The sequence below is a fragment of the Jaculus jaculus genome, chromosome 14 (assembly GCF_020740685.1).
Source record: "Jaculus jaculus isolate mJacJac1 chromosome 14, mJacJac1.mat.Y.cur, whole genome shotgun sequence".
In the NCBI taxonomy this organism is placed as follows: Eukaryota; Metazoa; Chordata; class Mammalia; order Rodentia; family Dipodidae; genus Jaculus; species Jaculus jaculus.
In genome coordinates this window covers 20,189,285-20,207,080 of record NC_059115.1, presented here as the reverse complement: position 1 = coordinate 20,207,080, position 17,796 = coordinate 20,189,285, and the positions used below count along the sequence as shown (strand labels likewise).

General features: G+C 47.6%; 1 protein-coding gene across 1 annotated transcript in view; it reads right to left on the bottom strand.

The window, feature by feature from the left end:
- Nucleotides 1-17,796, bottom strand: part of LOC105945071 (myeloid cell surface antigen CD33-like) — a 28,249-nt gene that overhangs the window by 6,131 nt on the left and 4,322 nt on the right. The window contains exons 2-3 of the mRNA XM_045134529.1: nucleotides 4,606-5,093; nucleotides 4,151-4,429 (exon numbers count right to left, since the gene is read on the bottom strand). Of these exons, the coding sequence (XP_044990464.1) occupies nucleotides 4,151-4,429; nucleotides 4,606-5,059 (733 nt within the window). The 5' untranslated portion in view covers nucleotides 5,060-5,093. The remainder of the gene's footprint in view (nucleotides 1-4,150; nucleotides 4,430-4,605; nucleotides 5,094-17,796) is intronic.

The window sequence follows — 17,796 nt, the reverse complement described above, 5'->3', positions numbered from 1 at the left end:
AGAATCTGGCCTTTGTCTTATCTCCTAAAACCTCAGCATAGGAGATGAATAAATGCCACCATTCCTATCTCTTCCTTTCCTGGGAGAAGAAGCAATGTAAGGGGATTATCCATCGTCCTGAAGCCCAGGCCCCTGACACTGGGACGGCCTTGGGTGAACGAATTTTCTGTCAGCTACCTAGGCAGACTATCCTCACGTCAGCACCAGCCATCCAGAGCATTTCACAGACATGCCAAGAAAAACCACAGCTGATTGCTATGGCTCCTGAAGGCACAACTCCAGCCAGGGATATTTGGGGCAGTGTGTAGTCAGTTGCCTACTACCATAAGCCCTGATGAACTCCAGATGACCATAGACCATTGCCACCTGGCCTAGGGAGGGAAGCGCACCTCCCCTGTGGTCTGGCAGAGTGGCTGCAGCTAAGAGCCAATGCTGTGATTAGTCCAAAACCCAATCTCTATAGCTGTGATTGGTTCAAAACAAATGGCTGTGCCTTATCCAAACGTCCATTCTCAGGCTGTGAAAACAGCTGCTCGGGCTTTCTTCAGAGTCGGCTGGGAGGCAGGCACTGGGTTGCCTGCCCTGGTGGTGCATCACCAGGTCCAATAAAGGACTGGCTGGTCTTCTCTTGCTCACTGTCAGTAGTGGAGTCTGTGCTGGGAACCCGACAAAGAAGCAGTGTGGAGAAAGCATTGTGAGGACATGAGTGGATGGCAGGGTCAGTGACAGCAACAGCCGAGCAGCTGGAAGGCTGAGTTGTAGAAGGGACAAGGCAGACATCTTTCTGATGTCCAGAAAAGAAGCAGTGGAGCAGGAAGCCGGGCAGAAGAAGTAGAGAGGCGGCTGGAAAGCCAGGTGTGGTGGCTCACGTCTACAATCTCAGCACTCAAGATGCTGAGGTAGGAGGGACTGCTGTGGGTTTGTGGTCAGCCTGGGCTCCACAGTGATTTCAGGGTCATCCTGGGCTAGAGTGAGACCCTGCTTCAAAAACAAATAAGCAGAGGTGGCGAGAGATGTAGAGGTGAGCCTAGAGAAGGGTAAGAGGGGCTGGAGAAATGGCTCAGGAGTCATGAACACTTCCTGTGCAAGCATGAGGGCTCGAGGAGTCCTTAGAGACACTCAGGTTCAATCCCCAGGACCCATATAAACAGCTGGGCATGGCCATGCACATCTGTAACTGGAGTCCTATAGGGAAGCAGAGACCCATTGGAGCTCGTGAAAAAATGACACGATCCAGGACCAGTAAGAGTCTCCAGCTTAAGTAGAGTGATGGAGGGCTGGAGAGATGGCTTAGCCGTTAGGCGCTTCCCTGTGAAGCCTAAGGATCCGGGTTCGAGGCTCGATTCCTCAGGTCCCACGTTAGCCAGATGCACGAGGGGGCGCACGCGTCTGGAGTTCGTTTGCAGGGGCTAGAGGCCCTGGCGCGCCCATTCTTTCTTTCTCTATCTGCTTCTTTCTCTCTCTGACTGTTGCTCTCAAATAAATAAATAAAAATTAACGAAAAAAAAAGAAGAAGAAGAGTGATGGAGGGAAACACCCAATTTTCCACTCCAGCCCTTGTGGGCGTACACACCCTACCACAGGCGAGCACATGCGTGGAGCACCACCTGGGTACGCACACACGCATGCACCACATCACCTTCCCTGTTCCCCCCACACACAGAGGCAAAGAAAGGCAAGATAAGAGGCCGTGAGGACCCAGAAGTTTACAGGACAAGGGTCTCAAACTCAGGCCAAGAGCTGCAACGCTGGCTGCTCTCAAGGACAGGGAAATCCTGACCTCCTAGGCCAAGACAACTATAAACCTGGTCCTGGTACCCGGGGCCTGCAAGAGAAATGTAACACTAGGGGGCGCCACTTAGCTCCTGCTTCTGCTCCAGGCTGCCCTTGAAGACCTCCTTCACTACACATGATTCCTATCCCAGTAGAGCAAAGGAACCCCACACACCCACCCAAATGGGTGCTTAGCAGGACCATGAATTCTGGGTGCACATGAAAAACATTCACTTAGCGACAGTGAGAGTGACAGAGTGCTCGGGACCCCACAGACTCCAAGTCCTCTTCCCTCCCAGGGAATGGATCTCCAGGCCTCCTCTATCCATCACTCCTGGTCACTGTGGTCCTATGTGCCTGCAGAAGGGGCTGGAAACCAGCCCGGCAGAGAGAAGCTCGTCCTGCCTCACCGTGGTTCCAAGCACGCCAGCACCCAGACGCAGGGCCATGTCTCAGCATCTCGTTTCTGCTGCTGAGGAAACCCATCCCCGCCCTGCCGGGCTGTTTGTCCCATGGAGACCAGATGTTGTTATAAATAGGAACAGGACAGGGTGGGGAATGCTCATGGGTGAGCAGAGGTCAGGGCTAAAGCGGGAGGATTAGCAATAAAAATATGACAATAACACAACACACCTGCCAAGCCTAACGGTGGAAAGAAGTATCCTTGTCTCTGCCTCTTCTCACAGAGATGGACTGAGGCATTTATAACCCCATGGTGAATACCAATAACCCAATAACCCCACTAGGCCAGTCTTAAGTGGAATGTGAGCAGGGGGGGGGGGGGGAGGGTGGAGGTTAAGAGGACAACACAAAGGGAATGGGACCAACATGTCATTTGTTCATACAGTAAAGTGCATAATTAATAACAAAGTTAAACATGGGCTGGAGGGATGGCTTAGCAGTTAAGGCGTTTGCCTGCAAAGCCAAAGGACCCAAGTTCGCTTCCCCAGGACCCATGTAAGCCAGATGCACAAGGGGGCACATGTGTCTGGAGTTTGTTTGCAGTGGTTGGAAGCCCGGGAGCACCCATTCTCTCTCTCTCTCTTTCTCTCTCTCTCTCTCTCTCTCTCTCTCTCTCTCTCTCTCTCTCTCTCTGTCAAGTAAATAAATAAATAAAAGCAAAATATTTAAAAAAATTTTTTTTTGTTTATTTATTTGAGAGCGACAGACACAGAGAGAAAGACAGATAGAGGGAGAGAGGGAGAATGGGCACGCCAGGGCTTCCAGCCTCTGCAAGCGAACTCCAGATGTGTGCGCCCCCTTGTGCATCTGGCTAACGTGGGACCTGGGGAACCGAGCCTCGAACTGGGGTCCTTAGGCTTCACAGGCAAGCGCTTAACTGCTAAGCCATCTCTCCAGCCCGCAAAATATTTTAAAAAAAATTTTTTAAATATGTTAATAAAACAAATTGCCCCAAAGAGATGGTGAGGGCTGTGTGAGTGCTCCGTGTGCCACTGTCACGGAACATATCAGACATGTGCCAAACTCATAGTACATACAAAAGCAAGGGTGAAAGCTAATGTGACCTATAGACGCCACGTGACAGTCACACACCAAGAAGGTCCATCACATGTGGCAATGGAACACCTGGTTGGGGTGGTGACCACGCAGGAGGCTGTGCACATGGGAGACTACCAGGTACATGGTTAACCTCTGTGTACTGCTTCCAAACTTAAACTGCGCTAAACACTGACAGCTATTTTTTTTAAAAAAAAATCCAGCCGGGTGTGGTGGCACATGTCTTTAATCCCAGCACTCGGAAGGCAGAGGTAGGAGGATCGCCGTGAGTTCGAGGCCACCCTGAGACTACATAGTGAATTCCAGGTCAGCCTGGGCTAAAGTGAGAACCTGCCTTGAAAAACCAAAAAAAAAAAAAAAAAAATTCCCAAGTTGCTGGAAGGAGAAGTAACGGCACACATGCTCAAGGGGAAACCTGCTGACTCATTACCGCCACCCCCTCCATCAGAGAACCCCAGGTCAAGAGGCCTCATGAGTCACTCAGGATGAACCTCTCACATCTGAATCCAACAAACACCCAGCTTGAGTGAGGCTGGTACAGACATGTCCCCAGCAACAGCCCCATGGATGGAGGTCATTCCTGCTGGGCCACGGAGACACAGATTGGGATTCTCTGGAGTATATGGACAGCACAAAGGAGCATGTTGTCTTTACCTGCGTACAGGGTATGCTAAGGAAGCACTCTATGGCACCATCTCTGCAATCAGAATCCCAGAGGACAGGGTTTGTGTCATTCTGTGTCCTCTACTAAGCCATGTCTGAAGGACTCAGCCACCATGATTCTCCAGCATCACCACCCTGTCACCTTGAGAAAACCACCCTCACACCCTCAGGGACCAGGTCTCCTGTCTTTACTCACAGGAGACATTGAGCTGGATGGTCCTCTCCACAGTCACACCAGCTCCAGGGAAGGTCACCTGACAGGTGAGGTAGGTGCCATGGTCCTGGGGCCGGGGCGTGAGGGTCAGCATTGAGGAGAGTGAGGTCCTGGGGCCGGTGGAGATGAGAGCAGCTGACATCCAGGAGAAGATGGGGGGTGTCCCCCGCTCACAGGCCCAGGGCACTGAGCAGGTCAGGTTGCTGGGATGACCAGGATCTAGAGTCTGTGGGAGGTCGATGTGGGGGGTATGGTTGAGGGCTGGTGAGGAAAAGGGGACACAGGATCAGGACAGAGCAACATGCGACCTTGGGGAAGTCCAGGCTCTGGTCTAGCCCCTCCACTTAGTTCTGAGACTGTAGCCCCAGCCCCTCCCAGTTTGGGGGGTCCCATCCCAGACCTGTCCTGTGGCTGGCTCTGTAGTACCCATGACTTACCTGTCACCTGCACAGTCACTGGGCTCCCACAGTAATTCCATTTCACTCTTCCTTTCTCCACCCGAAAGAAATAAGAACCACTGTCACGCCTCCGTGCATCTCGGATGTCCAGGGAGCAGTTGCTATTCCTCAGGTCCCTGGGGAGGTGGAATCTGCCTTGGGTGATCTTCTGCACAGCTTTATGTGGGCTGTTTGTGGCCACTGGAAGCTCATGTCTTGTGTTGGCCTCTTTCCAGAACCAGAAGCCAGCGACAGACTGAGACCAGCTGTCCAAGGAGGGGTAAGAGAATTTACAGGGCACAAGGACACACAGGCCCTCCTGCACCGTCACGGAGCTAGTTACCTGCAGCTTGTAATCCTCGTCATTGTCCTCGCACGCAGTGGTAAGAGGACTGCAGGATGTGAGGCGTGTCCACTTACCAGTCCAGAGCAGGGACAGTAGTAGCACCCACATGATGGTGGAGGGACACACTGGGATTCCCAGGCTGCTACATGTGAGCAGAGAAAAAGGGAACATCCTGCTAGGGAGGAGCACGGAACCTCAGTGGTTCACGGAAGAGGAACCTCAGACGCCCAGGCAGCCACTGCTTTCTCCTCTGCAGAGAGTGGAGACAAACCCCCAGGCTGAGACCCAAGGGACCTCAGAGACCAGCATGAGCCAAAGACAGAAAGCATGCCCCACCTCATCTTTCCACTCCCATCCAACAGTAGGTCTCAAGTAGAGACTTTGAGACTTTTAATTTTCTTCCACTCTGGATTTTTGTTTTTTATTTTGTGTTTCCTCTTGAGGTTGGAAACCAAGCTCTTACATAACTTAGGCAAATGTAGTACCTTAAAGCCTGTTTTTTTTTGTTTGTTTTTTTTTTTAAGAGAGAGAAAGGATGAGGCAGGCAGATAGAGAGAATGGGTGCTTCAGGGCCTCCAGCCACTGCAAACAAACTCAAGACACATGCACCACATTGTGCACCTGACTTACATGGGTCGTGGGTAATTGAACCTGGGTCCTTAGGCTTCACTGGCAAGTGCCTTAACCACTAAGCCATCTCTTTAGCCCAAGCCTGATTTTTTTTTTTTTTCGAGGTAGGGTCTCACTCTAGCTCAGGCTAATCTGGAATTCACTAGGTAGTCTCAGGCTGGCCCCAAACTCACAGCGATCCTCCTACCTCTGCCTCCTGAGTGCTGGGATTAAAGGCATGTACCACCATGCCTGGCTTGCAAGCCTGGTTTTCTGAGACAACGTCTCTCTATGTAGCCTAGGCTGGCTTCAAACTCATAAACCCCTCTGCCTCAGCCTCTTGAGTTCTAGAATTACAGTCATGAACCATCAGGCCTACTTCAAAAGGTCTTTCAGTTCATGGTCTCAATCAGAACCCAGTCCTCACCTGTCTAGCCGTACAATATCAGCCACATGTAGACTCAGCAGGTGGCACGTCATGCAGGATGTGGGGTATCCGTGAGTGTGTGAAGGATGGGGATCCACAAAGAACCGATGCCAGCATCTCTTCAGTCCTCACTCAACAAGCACACAGTGAGCTCTGGACATGGGGTGGGGCTAGACACAGGAAGGATCACCTGTGTCCTGATGTCAACACCGAGCTGATCCCTATGCAGAGCCCCCACAATCACCATGCACGTGCTTCGGTCTTCAGAGTGGCTAGCATTGAGGGGTTCGCCCCTGCCATGGTGCCAAGTTGGGTATATTTCTAAAGCCTGAACTCAGAATTTTCTCCTTCACGTCCAAAGCCCTGATTCCTGAGGGGTCCATGACAATTTCAGAGAAGAACCATGTGGTGTCCCCATGAGATGCAAAAGTGGAACACGTATACTCAACCAGTGCAGGAAAAAAGAAAAAGAAAAAAAAAGCCTGCTCACTAATGCTGCCCAAGGTGTGGTGTGGTCAGCTGCAACATCCGTGTCCTCACCATGCGGACCAGCACTTCCTTCCACAGCACAAGTCTGTGTCTCCCAGTTAGATGTACATTGTCTTCCCATCAGCCAAGTGGATTTTGTAGCAGACGTTAAATATTCCATTTGGGTCATATATGGCTTTCCATGCCATCATAGCATTTGGTGTTAGTGGGGTTTTAAATTCATTTTAATTTGTACTATTTAAGCCATTCTAATTGTATATGCTGGTGTGTAATCCTTTTATTTAAGCAAAACCTTATTGTTTTAATTTTAAAATTATTTTAGAGCAATTTGGACTTTATAGAAAATAAGCAAAAAACAAACAAACAAAAAAACAAAAACAGAGTTTCTGCGTATACTAGCTCTTCTCATATGTTTATATAAACAAAATCTTGTCCTATAGGCTTGGAGTCCTTTCTTCTTCTGACATATGTTAGCTTAAATCTGGAAAGTTCACCTTTGTTCAGAGAAGTTTCTTTCTTTCAGAAAGAAAGGATAATTGGTGACTATTGGGGACATTCACTTTGTCAAAGGGCTGGAGAGATTGCTCAGTGGTTAAGGTGCTTTCCTGAAAAGCCTAAGGACTCAGGTTGGATTCCCAAGGATCCACATAAAGCCAGATGCACAAGGTGGCACATGCATCTAGAGTTCATTTGCAGTAGCTGGAGGCCCTGATTCCTGTTGGGTGAGAAAAGTCACCAACAATTTTAACCAGCAGTAGACCCTGCAAACTTCACAGCTGGCCAGCCAGGCAAATGTACCAACTGATGTAGAAAAGGTATTTGACAAAGTCCAACATGCCTTCATGAAAAAAATCCTGGGAAAAGTTGGAATAAATGAAACATATCTCAAAATGATATTATAACCAGTGGCCAACAGTATGCTTAGAGAAAAACTACATCCATTTCCCCTAAAAACAGGAATAAGAAAAGGATGTCTGCCCCTACTACTTCTATGCAGTATTATTCTAGAAGTCCTAACAAAAGCAATAGGATAACAAGAAGACATGAAAGAATAAAAATAGAGATGGATGCATACAAGTTGGTGTACATGTCTGGAGTTCAATTACAGTGGCTGGAGGCCTTGGCATGCAATTCTCTCTCGTAAAAAATATCACAAAAATTTTTTAAAAATAGAGAAGTCAAATTAGCCCTATTTGCAGGTGACATGATCCTACACTTAAAAGACCTAATAGCGTCTACAAAAAACTCCTACAGTTAATAAATACCTTCAGTAAATTTGAGGATACAGTAGTTAATAGACAAAGTCAGCAACTTCCATATACACCACTAATTAATTCACAGAGAAGAAATCAATGAAACTACCCTATTCACAATAGTTACTAAAAATTAAATACCTAGGAATAAACCTAACCAAAAATGTGAAAGGTGTCTACAAGGAAAGCTTCAAGACACTAACAAGAGGAATCAAAGAGACCTGCTCACTATGGAAAGACCATCTATGCTCTTAGCTTGGCAGAATTAACTGTGAACATCTTACCACCAAAATTCCAGTGATGTTACTCTTCAAGCTAGGCAAAAGTAATCCAGGAATTCATATGGCACCACAAAAGACCATGAATAGCCAAAAAAAAAAAAAAAAATCCTAAAGACCTTTTCACCATCTTGGGTCCCATGCAGGCCTGCTGGGAACAGGACTTCTAAAAGGCATAAATATGTCTGAAAGGCTCTGGTGCAAGGCCATTTTTGCTGGCTATAAGCAGGGTCTCCAGAACCAAAGGGAGCACATGGCTTTTCTTAGAGTTGAAGGTGTTTATGCCCGAGATGAAACTGAATCTATTTGGGCAAGAGACGTGCTTATGTGTACAAAGCAAAAAACAACACAGTGACTCCTGGTGGCAAACCTAATAAAACAAGAGTCATCTGGGGAAAGGTAACTGGTAACTGGGGCCCATGGAAACAGTGGCATGGCTGGAGCCTAATTCCTAAGCAGCCTTCCTGCCAAGGCCATTGGACACAGAACACGGGTGATGCTGTACCCTTCAGGGATTTAAGAACAGTCAATAAATAAAAGTGCATTTGTGGGCTGGAAAGATGGCTTAGTGGTTAAGCGCTTGCCTGTGAAGCCTAAGGACCCCGGTTCGAGGCTCAGTTCCCCAGGTCCCACGTTAGCCAGATGCACAAGGGGGCGCACGCGTCTGGAGTTCGTTTGCAGAGGCTGGAAGCCCTGGCGCGCCCATTCTCTCTCTGTCCCTCTATCTGTCTTTCTGTCTGTGTCTGTCGCTCTCAAATAAATAAATAAATAAATAAATAAATAAATAAATAAAATTTTTTTAAAAGTGCATTTGTGCTTTTGTAACAAACAAACAAACAAACAAAAAATTCTAGAGAGAAAGAACACAGCTAGTCATATCACAATAGCTGATCTGAAATTATACAGGGCAATAGTGATAATGACAAGCATGGTACTGACACCAAGACAGACACACAGACCAGTGGGACAGAAGATCCAGAAGTAAATCCACACTGCTTTGTCCACCTAATTTTTAAAAACTAATTTTGAACTTTACTGTGTGAACATATTGCAGGTTGGTCATAGTCCCATGACGTTATAGTCTTTCCCCTTTCCCTGGTCCCTATTCCCCTGAGACCCTCCTCAGGTGGGCTATCAGTGTTCACTGCGGGGTCAAGAATGCACCAATCAGTCTGTGTGGGGGGGGGGGGGGACAATGCCTCAGGAGACTCCTTCCTAATGTGCTGGCCACCAAAATTATTCAGTTGAAAAAAGACAGCTTATTCAACAAATGGTGCAGGCAAAACTGGATATGCACCTGCAGAAGAATATCTCCCTGTACAAATATTAAATCAAAGTAGATCATAAACCTCAATCTAAAACCTGAAGGACAGAAGATGCTAGAGGAAAAAGTAGGCAACACTCTCCAGGCTATTGGCATAGGCAAGAACTTTCTGAACAGGACTCCAATAGCATGGAAAATAGCCCACTAAATCAACAAATGATACTACACGAAATTAAAAAGTTTCACGCAGCAAAAGAAACCATCAACAGAGTGAGCAGACAGCCTATAGAATGGGAGAACATCTTTGTCAGCTATACTTTAAACAGGGAGCTAATAACCAGAGCTTACAAAGGCAAAATTTGAACACCAAAAAAAAATATATATATATTACCAATCACCAAATGGGCTAATGAATGGAACAGACAGTGCAGAAGTGAGAAACATAAATGGCGAAGGAGTCAAACAATGTTCAACATCCCTAGCCGTCAGGGAAATGCAAATCCAAACAGCTTTGAGATACCATGTTACCCCGGCCAGAATGGTTATCATCAAGAAAACAGACAGCAAAAGCGAGTGCAGATACAGCAAAGGAGAAGCCCTCAGCTACTGTGGGTAGCAGGGCACATTATGGAAACCAGTATGGAGAGACCCAAAGGGTAGAAACAAACCTCCCACATGACCCCATCATGCCAGTCCTGGGCATCTACTTTAAGGACTCTACAATCTTCTACAGAGATTCTTGCTTATCTATGTTTATTGCAGCACCATTTACAATAGCTAAGAAATGGAATCAGCCGAGATGCCTGTGGCACATACAAACCATGGGATTCTATGCAGCAGTACAGAAAAGTGAAATTATGAAATTTACAAGAAAAGGGGTGGATTTGGAAAGAATCATATTAAATGAAGCGACTCAAACTTAGAAAGATCAACATCGCATGTTCTCTCACATAGGCAGGTATTAGCATGTAACGTCTATTTATAAGTATGTGTATATAGGAGGGAAATGGGAATTAAACCTTTAAAGATAGAACCGTAACCAAAAATGACCCGGAAGAATGGGGAGGCGAAAGCAAAAGGATACATACGATACAGGGAAGAGGGCAATGGGAAGAAGAGGGAGAGGAGTGGGAAATAAAAAACCTTGTACTTGGGCTGGAGAGATGGCTTAGCGGTTCAGCGCTTGCCTGTGAAGCCTAAGGACCCCGGTTCGAGGCTCGGTTCCCCAGGTCCCACGTTAGCCAGATGCACAAGGGGGCGCACGCGTCTGGAGTTCGTTTGCAGAGGCTGGAAGCCCTGGCGCGCCCATTCTCTCTCTCTCCCTCTACCTGTCTTTCTCTCTGTGTCTGTCGCTCTCAAATAAATAAAATTTAAAAAAAAAAAAAAAAAACCTTGTACTTGAGCCAGGTGTGTGATGGTGCACGTCATTAAACCCAGCACTCGGGAGGCAGAGGTAGGAGGATCACAGTGAGTTCGGGACCACCCTGAGGCTACATAGTGAATTCCAGGTCAGCCTGAGCTAGAATGAGACCCTACCTCAAAAAAAAAAAAAATGTTTTTAAGAATGTAGATTCTAGGGATGAAACTCAGGTCCTTATGCTTGTGAGACACGCATTTTACTGACTGTATAGGCTAAACTAGAAGGTTGCCCACTCTGGGGGAAGGTCTTCCTTCCTCAGTTGAGCCTTCTAGGAAACACCCTCACAGACCTGTCCAATAGTTGTGACTCTTACTTGATTCCTGAATATCATTGTCAAAAAGAGAAAAGGTGGGTTGGAGCAATAGCTTAACAGTTAAGGAGCTTGCCTGCAAAGCCTAAGGACCCAGGTTTGATTCCTCAGTACCTACCTAAGCCAGATAAGGTGCATGCATCTAGAGTTTGTTTGCAGAGGCTCTCTCTTTCTCTATAAATAAATTTTAAAAGTTAAAATATTGCAGGGCATGGTGGAACATGCCTTTGACCCCAGAACTTGGGAGGCAGAGGTATGTGTTCAAGGCCACCCTGAAGTCTCACAGTGAATTCCAGGTCAGCCTGAGCTAGAGCGAGACCCTACCTCAAAAAAAAACAGACACAAAAGTAAAAATATTAAATAAGAGAACAAATGAATGTTGTCAAAATATGAGGAAAGGGAATCCATAGACGCTTTTTAAAAAAATTATTTATTTATTTATTTATCTGAGAGCGACAGACACAGAGAGAAAGACAGATAGAGAGAGAGAGAGAGAATGGGCGCGCCAGGGCTTCCAGCCTCTGCAAACGAACTCCAGACGCGTGCGCCCCCTTGTGCACCTGGCTAACGTGGGACCTGGGGAACCGAGCCTCGAACCGGGGTCCTTAGGCTTCACAGGCAAGCGCTTAACCGCTAAGCCATCTCTCCAGCCCAACACTTTTTTGTAGAAATGAAAATTGGTACAACCATTGTGGAAATGTGTGGAAGTTTCTCAAAAAAGTCAAAAGTAGTATGACCATTTGTGCCAGCAATGTCATTCCTGGGTCTATAGAGAGCCAAAGAACATGAGATCAGCATCTCAATGGGAAGCGGGACCTTCTTATCCATGGCAGCACTATCCCAACAGCCAAGGCATGGACTCAGCCTGAATGTCCACCAAGGGAGACTGGGTTTATTTCAGCTTAAAGTTTCGAGGGAAAGCTTCATCATGGTGGAGGGAGCTGGCTCACTTCATCACACACTAGGATGAGAGAGAAGAGCATCAAACACTAGCTGGCTCTGAACACATCCAGTGGAGCTAGACTCATCAACCACAAGGTCTGCTGCCCCCAGCAACACACCATAGCAAGGCTCAACCTCCCAAAGAGTACTCTACTTGCACTCTTTTGATTGGTCCTAAGTTTTTGGCGGGTTAGGTCTAGGGGAGTTTCAGGAGGGTTAGGTAATTTTTTTTAACTGATTGGCTAGGCAAGTAGCCATTACAGTTGTGCATCTCTGATTGGTTGGGGCAGAATGGTTATGGAAAGCACAAAAGGGACATGTCTCCGGGAACCGACTCAGTCCCTGGGCGGTTATCCTTTCCAGCCACATGTCAGGATCACTGTTGATTAACAGCCTGCCCTTTCTTGCCTGCCTCTCCAGGAAACTGGAACTTAGGCCTAGTTATGGTGACACCTTACTGAAGCCTGCCATGATGTCAGTTTGGTCCCTTCATAGCCACCCCAGGGAGGTGCCCAAAAGGATGGGGGATGCTGAGGCCCCATCTCACTCACCTGTGAGACTAACCCAGGACAGTATTTCCACTGTGTCTGTGCGCTACTGGATTCACTTTCTTCCTCCTGCAGGCCCTGATCGTGGGTGAGGAGAGCAGAGCCTTTAAGTGTGGCAACAAGGGGCCAATGTTCAGTGGCCACCTCCCTTGTGACCTGATCAGAGACAGGAGGTGACTGAGGGAGAGAAAGATGTCCAAAAATCTAGTTCCTCATGGATGAGAAAAGCATCCTTCCCACTTATGCCAAGTCTGGGAACAGACAACATCTAAGCTGAGTGAATTTGCCTCCCGACACACACACACATACACACACCTACCTGGCCTGCTTCTGTCCAGACCCCTTCATATGCCCCATCATGGGAATTTCATACCCAGCATCAGGTCTCCACATCTTCTCCTCATCCCAGGGGAAGTACTGACCTGAAGAAGAGGATGCAGAGCCCTAGAAGCAGGACCTTGTCAGCTGCCTCCCCAACAGCCACCAGAACCACCTCTGACAGGGTCTCTGATTTCCCTGCAGAAACATGGGTGAGGCAAAACTTACATAGTCACCAAAGGTAGAGTACTTTCTTTCACAGTGGGACTTAGATATTGCTGTAGTCAGCTCATCCTTTCTGGCAGAAACACCTGGCCAAGAGCAGTGTGGGTAAGGAGAGGACTTGTTTTGGCTTATAGACTTTTGAGGGATGCTCCATGATGGCAAGGGAAAATGATGGCATGGAGAGGATGGATATCACCTCTTGGACAACATCAGCATCAAGAGAGTGTGCCAAACACTGGCTGGCAAGGGGAAGCTGGCTATAACACCCATAAGCGTCCCCCCCCCACACACACACACACAACAGTTCACCTCCAGGAGCTTCCAGTTCCCAAATTGCCATCAGCTGGGGACCTAGCATCCAGAACACATAAGTTTATGAGGGACACCCAAATCAAACCACCACAGATGTAGTCCTCCAGATCTTCCTGAGCTCCTGGATATTTTACCACAGCAGCCCAAACCTCCTCCACCCCACACTCATTTGTCCAACAGTAAGTCAGCGAAAACACAACTTTCTCATTATAAAAAGTAATGTTTCTGTCATCTAAGGTGCTGGGAGGCAGTTCGGTTGGTAAAGCTCCTGCCTCACAGGTATGAAGACCTAGGTTTTATCCCCAGTGCACATATAAAATGCTGGGCATGGGAACATACTGGTAATCCCAGTTCTGAGGATACAGACATGATAGGGTTCCCAGGCCTTACTGGCCAGTCAATCAAGCCTGACTGGTAAAATTCTGGTGAGTAAGAAAGCCTGTCTTAATGGAGTTGGATGGTTTTCCTGTGGATGGCATTTAAGGTTGTCCCCTGACCTCCATGTGTACAGGCACATGTGTGCACACACACCCACACTCATGTGCATGCACATACAAACATCCATACTTAAAGAAACTTCTACCAGCAAGGAATGGTGGTGCGCACCTCTACTCCCAGTACTTAGCCTCAGGTAAAATGATTGTGATTTCAAAACCATCCCGGGCAACAGAACAAGACCGACTAAAAAAGAAAAGAAAAGAAAGAAACCAACTCATTTTTAAACAAAAAGTGAGTTCCTCCATGGATAATACCATGAAAGTAAAATCAAAACCCAGAGATTATGGGAATATATTTGCACATCACAGATGCGACGCAATTCTACTATCTGGCACACAGAAAAATGCCTGCAGCTCAAATGACGCAGAACCCCAAATCCCTCTTGTAAATGGTCACAGGGTATTAAGGTAGAACTTCTCAGACACTGAGAGGGAACTGACCAGTGAGAACATGGCGACACTCTCCCCTCCTCCTGGTCACTTCAGTGCACATCCATACTGCGGTGGGACAGCTGTGCACACCCAGCGGCGGGCTGCAATTCCGTGAGAAGGAAAGTAATCCCACTGATGGGAATGTGGGCACAGCTGGAAGGGACAGGAAGTGGTGCGACACTGTGGAAGCCACTGTGCATCTTCTCAAGAGAAAAACACAGAGCCCAGCAACCATGGTGGCGATTCCCCTCCTGGGTGTGTACTCAGAAAACAGAAACTTGTTCTCCAACATTCCCATGGCCTCAACCATGACAGAACAGAGAGGAAACACCCCTATGTCCATCACGTGATAAACAGGTGAACATAGTGTGGGCTAGCAAACAAGGGGGTGGTATTTAGGTTTGCAAAGGAAGGAAACACTGGTGTATGCTACCTGTAAGGATGGACCCTGAAAACACTATGATAGGGGACAGTGGCCAGACACATAAAGCCATGCATCTTGCCTTCTGTCTCTGTGCCATGTGCTGAGGAAGTGACTCAAGAGACCACAGTGAGTCAGTGTTTGCCAGAGGACAGGGAGGGACAGCATAGTGGGCACACGGTTTCTTTCTGGGGTTATAAAAAAGCACTGGTCACAAGGTGACCATGGTTACCTGGTGCTTGTTAGTGCTGCTCTAACGCTGATAATTATAAAAACGACAGGAGACTGGGTATGGTGGCCCACCCTTTTAATCCCAGCACTTGGGAGGCAGTGGTAAGAGGATCACCATGAGTTCAAAGCTACACTGAGACTACATAGTGAATTCCAGGTCTGAGCTAGACTGAGACCCTATCTCAAAAAAACCAAAAATTAAAAAAAAATTAAAATGACACCGAAAATTTTCTAATAACAATCTATGGCTCTTGAGTGTTCCATTGCCAAGAAATGTAGGTTTCCATATGACTTATTTATATCCCCTTAGATTTTGATTAGCCCTTCCTCCACCTTTCCTTTACTCAACCTCTTCCCCTGATCTCACTTAGGCCTTTTCACCCTCCAATAATCTGTTCTTCTACTTACATATCAGTGCCAGGGATGGGATACCTTCCAGTGACTTGTTGGCCAGGGAGGTCCCTGATGCCCCCCAAACATTACAGGCCACAGCCAAGGTCCTTAGTTTCCCACCAGGAATAGATGGTAAGACCCTATTGCTGAAGACTCCACATACTTGGGCTGCAAGGCCACTGAGAAATCCTGCTGGAACTGAGCTAATAACCTCCTCTATCTAGACCAGCTGACAGAAAGCTGGAAGAAGCCATTCTGCATGCAGTTCAATGGGAGAAAGAGAAAACACCAGTTAAGGTACTCAACAGTGGACACTGCAAGCCTTATATTTGGCCAGCCAGGCCAAATGAGCCAATGGGAGCAATAGTGGCACATGGGTCATGGTGGAAACCAACTGCCCTCTAATTAGACTGGAGGCCCATTCCATGGGAGGGAATATATCCCTTATAATGAAAACTTAAGACAGGCGTAGTTATGAGCTCTAGAGGTGTAATGTCTGCTGCTGTCTGGCTAAAAGTATATACTATGCTCACCAAAGTGCCATGTTAGCACTTCTCTTAGTGTTCATACCCATATATTAATTCTACTCTTACTGTTTTGGTAGAGAAGCTTCTCTTTTTAGATGGCAGTGACCTTGGGATGACTCAGAAGGCATCATGGTGCTGGGAAGAAGTGACAGAGGAGTGCTCAGCACTGCAGTATCTCTAATCACACCTTCCAAGGCTCAGGGTCCATTGCAGAAGAGGTGGCGGAAAGAATGTAAGAGCCAAAGGAAGGGTAGGACTCCTTACAACGTGCTTCTCCAGACACAAAATGACCTGGATATCCATGACCTCACAGTTCCTAACACTACCCACACAAGACCATCATGATAGGAGGAGAATAAAAGAGACTGATTGAGAGGGGAGGGGATTTAATGAAGATTGGAGTTTCAAAGGGGAAAGTGGGGGGAGGAGGAAAGGAATTACCATGGGTTGTTTATGATCATACAATCATGGAAGTTGTCGATAAAAATGTTTAAATGAGGGCTGGAGAGATGGCTTAGCGGTTAAGGCGTTTGCCCGCAAAGGCAAAGGATCCCGGTTCTACTCTCCAGGACCCATGTAAGCCAGATGCACAAGGGAGTGCACACATCTGGAGTTTGTTTGCAGTGGCTGGAGGCCTTGGCGTGTCCATTCTCTCTCTCTCTCTCTCTCTCTCTCTCTCTCCCTCCATCTTTCTCTCCTCAAATAAATAAATAAATAAAATATATATTTAAAAAATTTTTAATGACAAGATATTGTTAACTTTTACCTGAGCCCGGCAGTCATACACAGCATTCTTCAGAGATGTGGCTCAGTGATCCTCCTCAGGGTTAATCCCAAGCCAAAAACTAAACACAAAGAGATTTCATCCCATCCTGGGTAGAGTAGCTCACCATCAACTCTCACCATTGGGAAAGGGCTTTTAATCACCCTTCATGTGGAACCACTGGTCACAATTCTCAAAATTACACAGGATCCTTCCACTACTTGGAGTGGCCAAGGGTTGTTTCCAGGAGTCCAAAGAACTGAGGAGTGGGTGGAGACCCGTGTTCAGGCATATGATTAGGGGAATTTGAGGAAAGGGGGCCACTGGTTCTCCAACAAGGAGTCTGTTTCCAGGGTGAGGAGGGATGGACCACATCCTCACATGAAGGGGCACCACTTCCCCAACCACAATGGCTCCCCTATCTTGCACTCCCCACATATGGACCAGCTTCCCCAGAGACTTGGGTTTTGAGGTTCTGTACAGCATCTTGAAGAAGAGAAAACTTCCATCTTATGTGTGGGTGAGTGTGAGACAAGACAGGGTAACCCAACATCATCCCAGAGAGCTTCAAAGGACAGTGGAACAGGGCCCCTGGCATTCCAGGACCCAGACTCAGCCACCACCATCTCCATTCCTCAGGGGGCCAGTATTCTGGCTGCCCTCACTGGTGACATTGAGATGGATGGTCCTCCCTATAGTCACACCAGCTCCAGGGAAGGTCACCTGACAGGTGAGGTTAGTGGCATGGTCCTGGGGTGGGATCGTGATCACCAGCGCTGAGGAGAGTGTGGCCCTGGAGCCTGGGGAGGTGAGACTAGCTAACATCTGAGAGAAGATAGGCAGTGTCTCCCACACACAGGCCCAGGGTACAGAGCAGGTCAGGTTGCTGGGATGGCTGGTTTGCAGCACTGGGATGTGAATGACAGGAGTTAGTATCAGACCTGGAAAGGAGACAGGGACTATGGTAGGCACTCCCAAGTGTGCCCCCAAAGGCAGACTCTGCTCAAGGCCAGCCAGCATCCCCCAAACAGCCATAGCATTTGATTCAAAGGGTACCCTCATGATGAGGAGCAGGGGATCACAGCCCTACCCTGGGGACCCTCAGGACCCATCCATATGGCCTCATTGCTTATCCATCACACTAATGGACAGCTGGTCCTGCTTGCAATTATATTTCAGAGTAAAT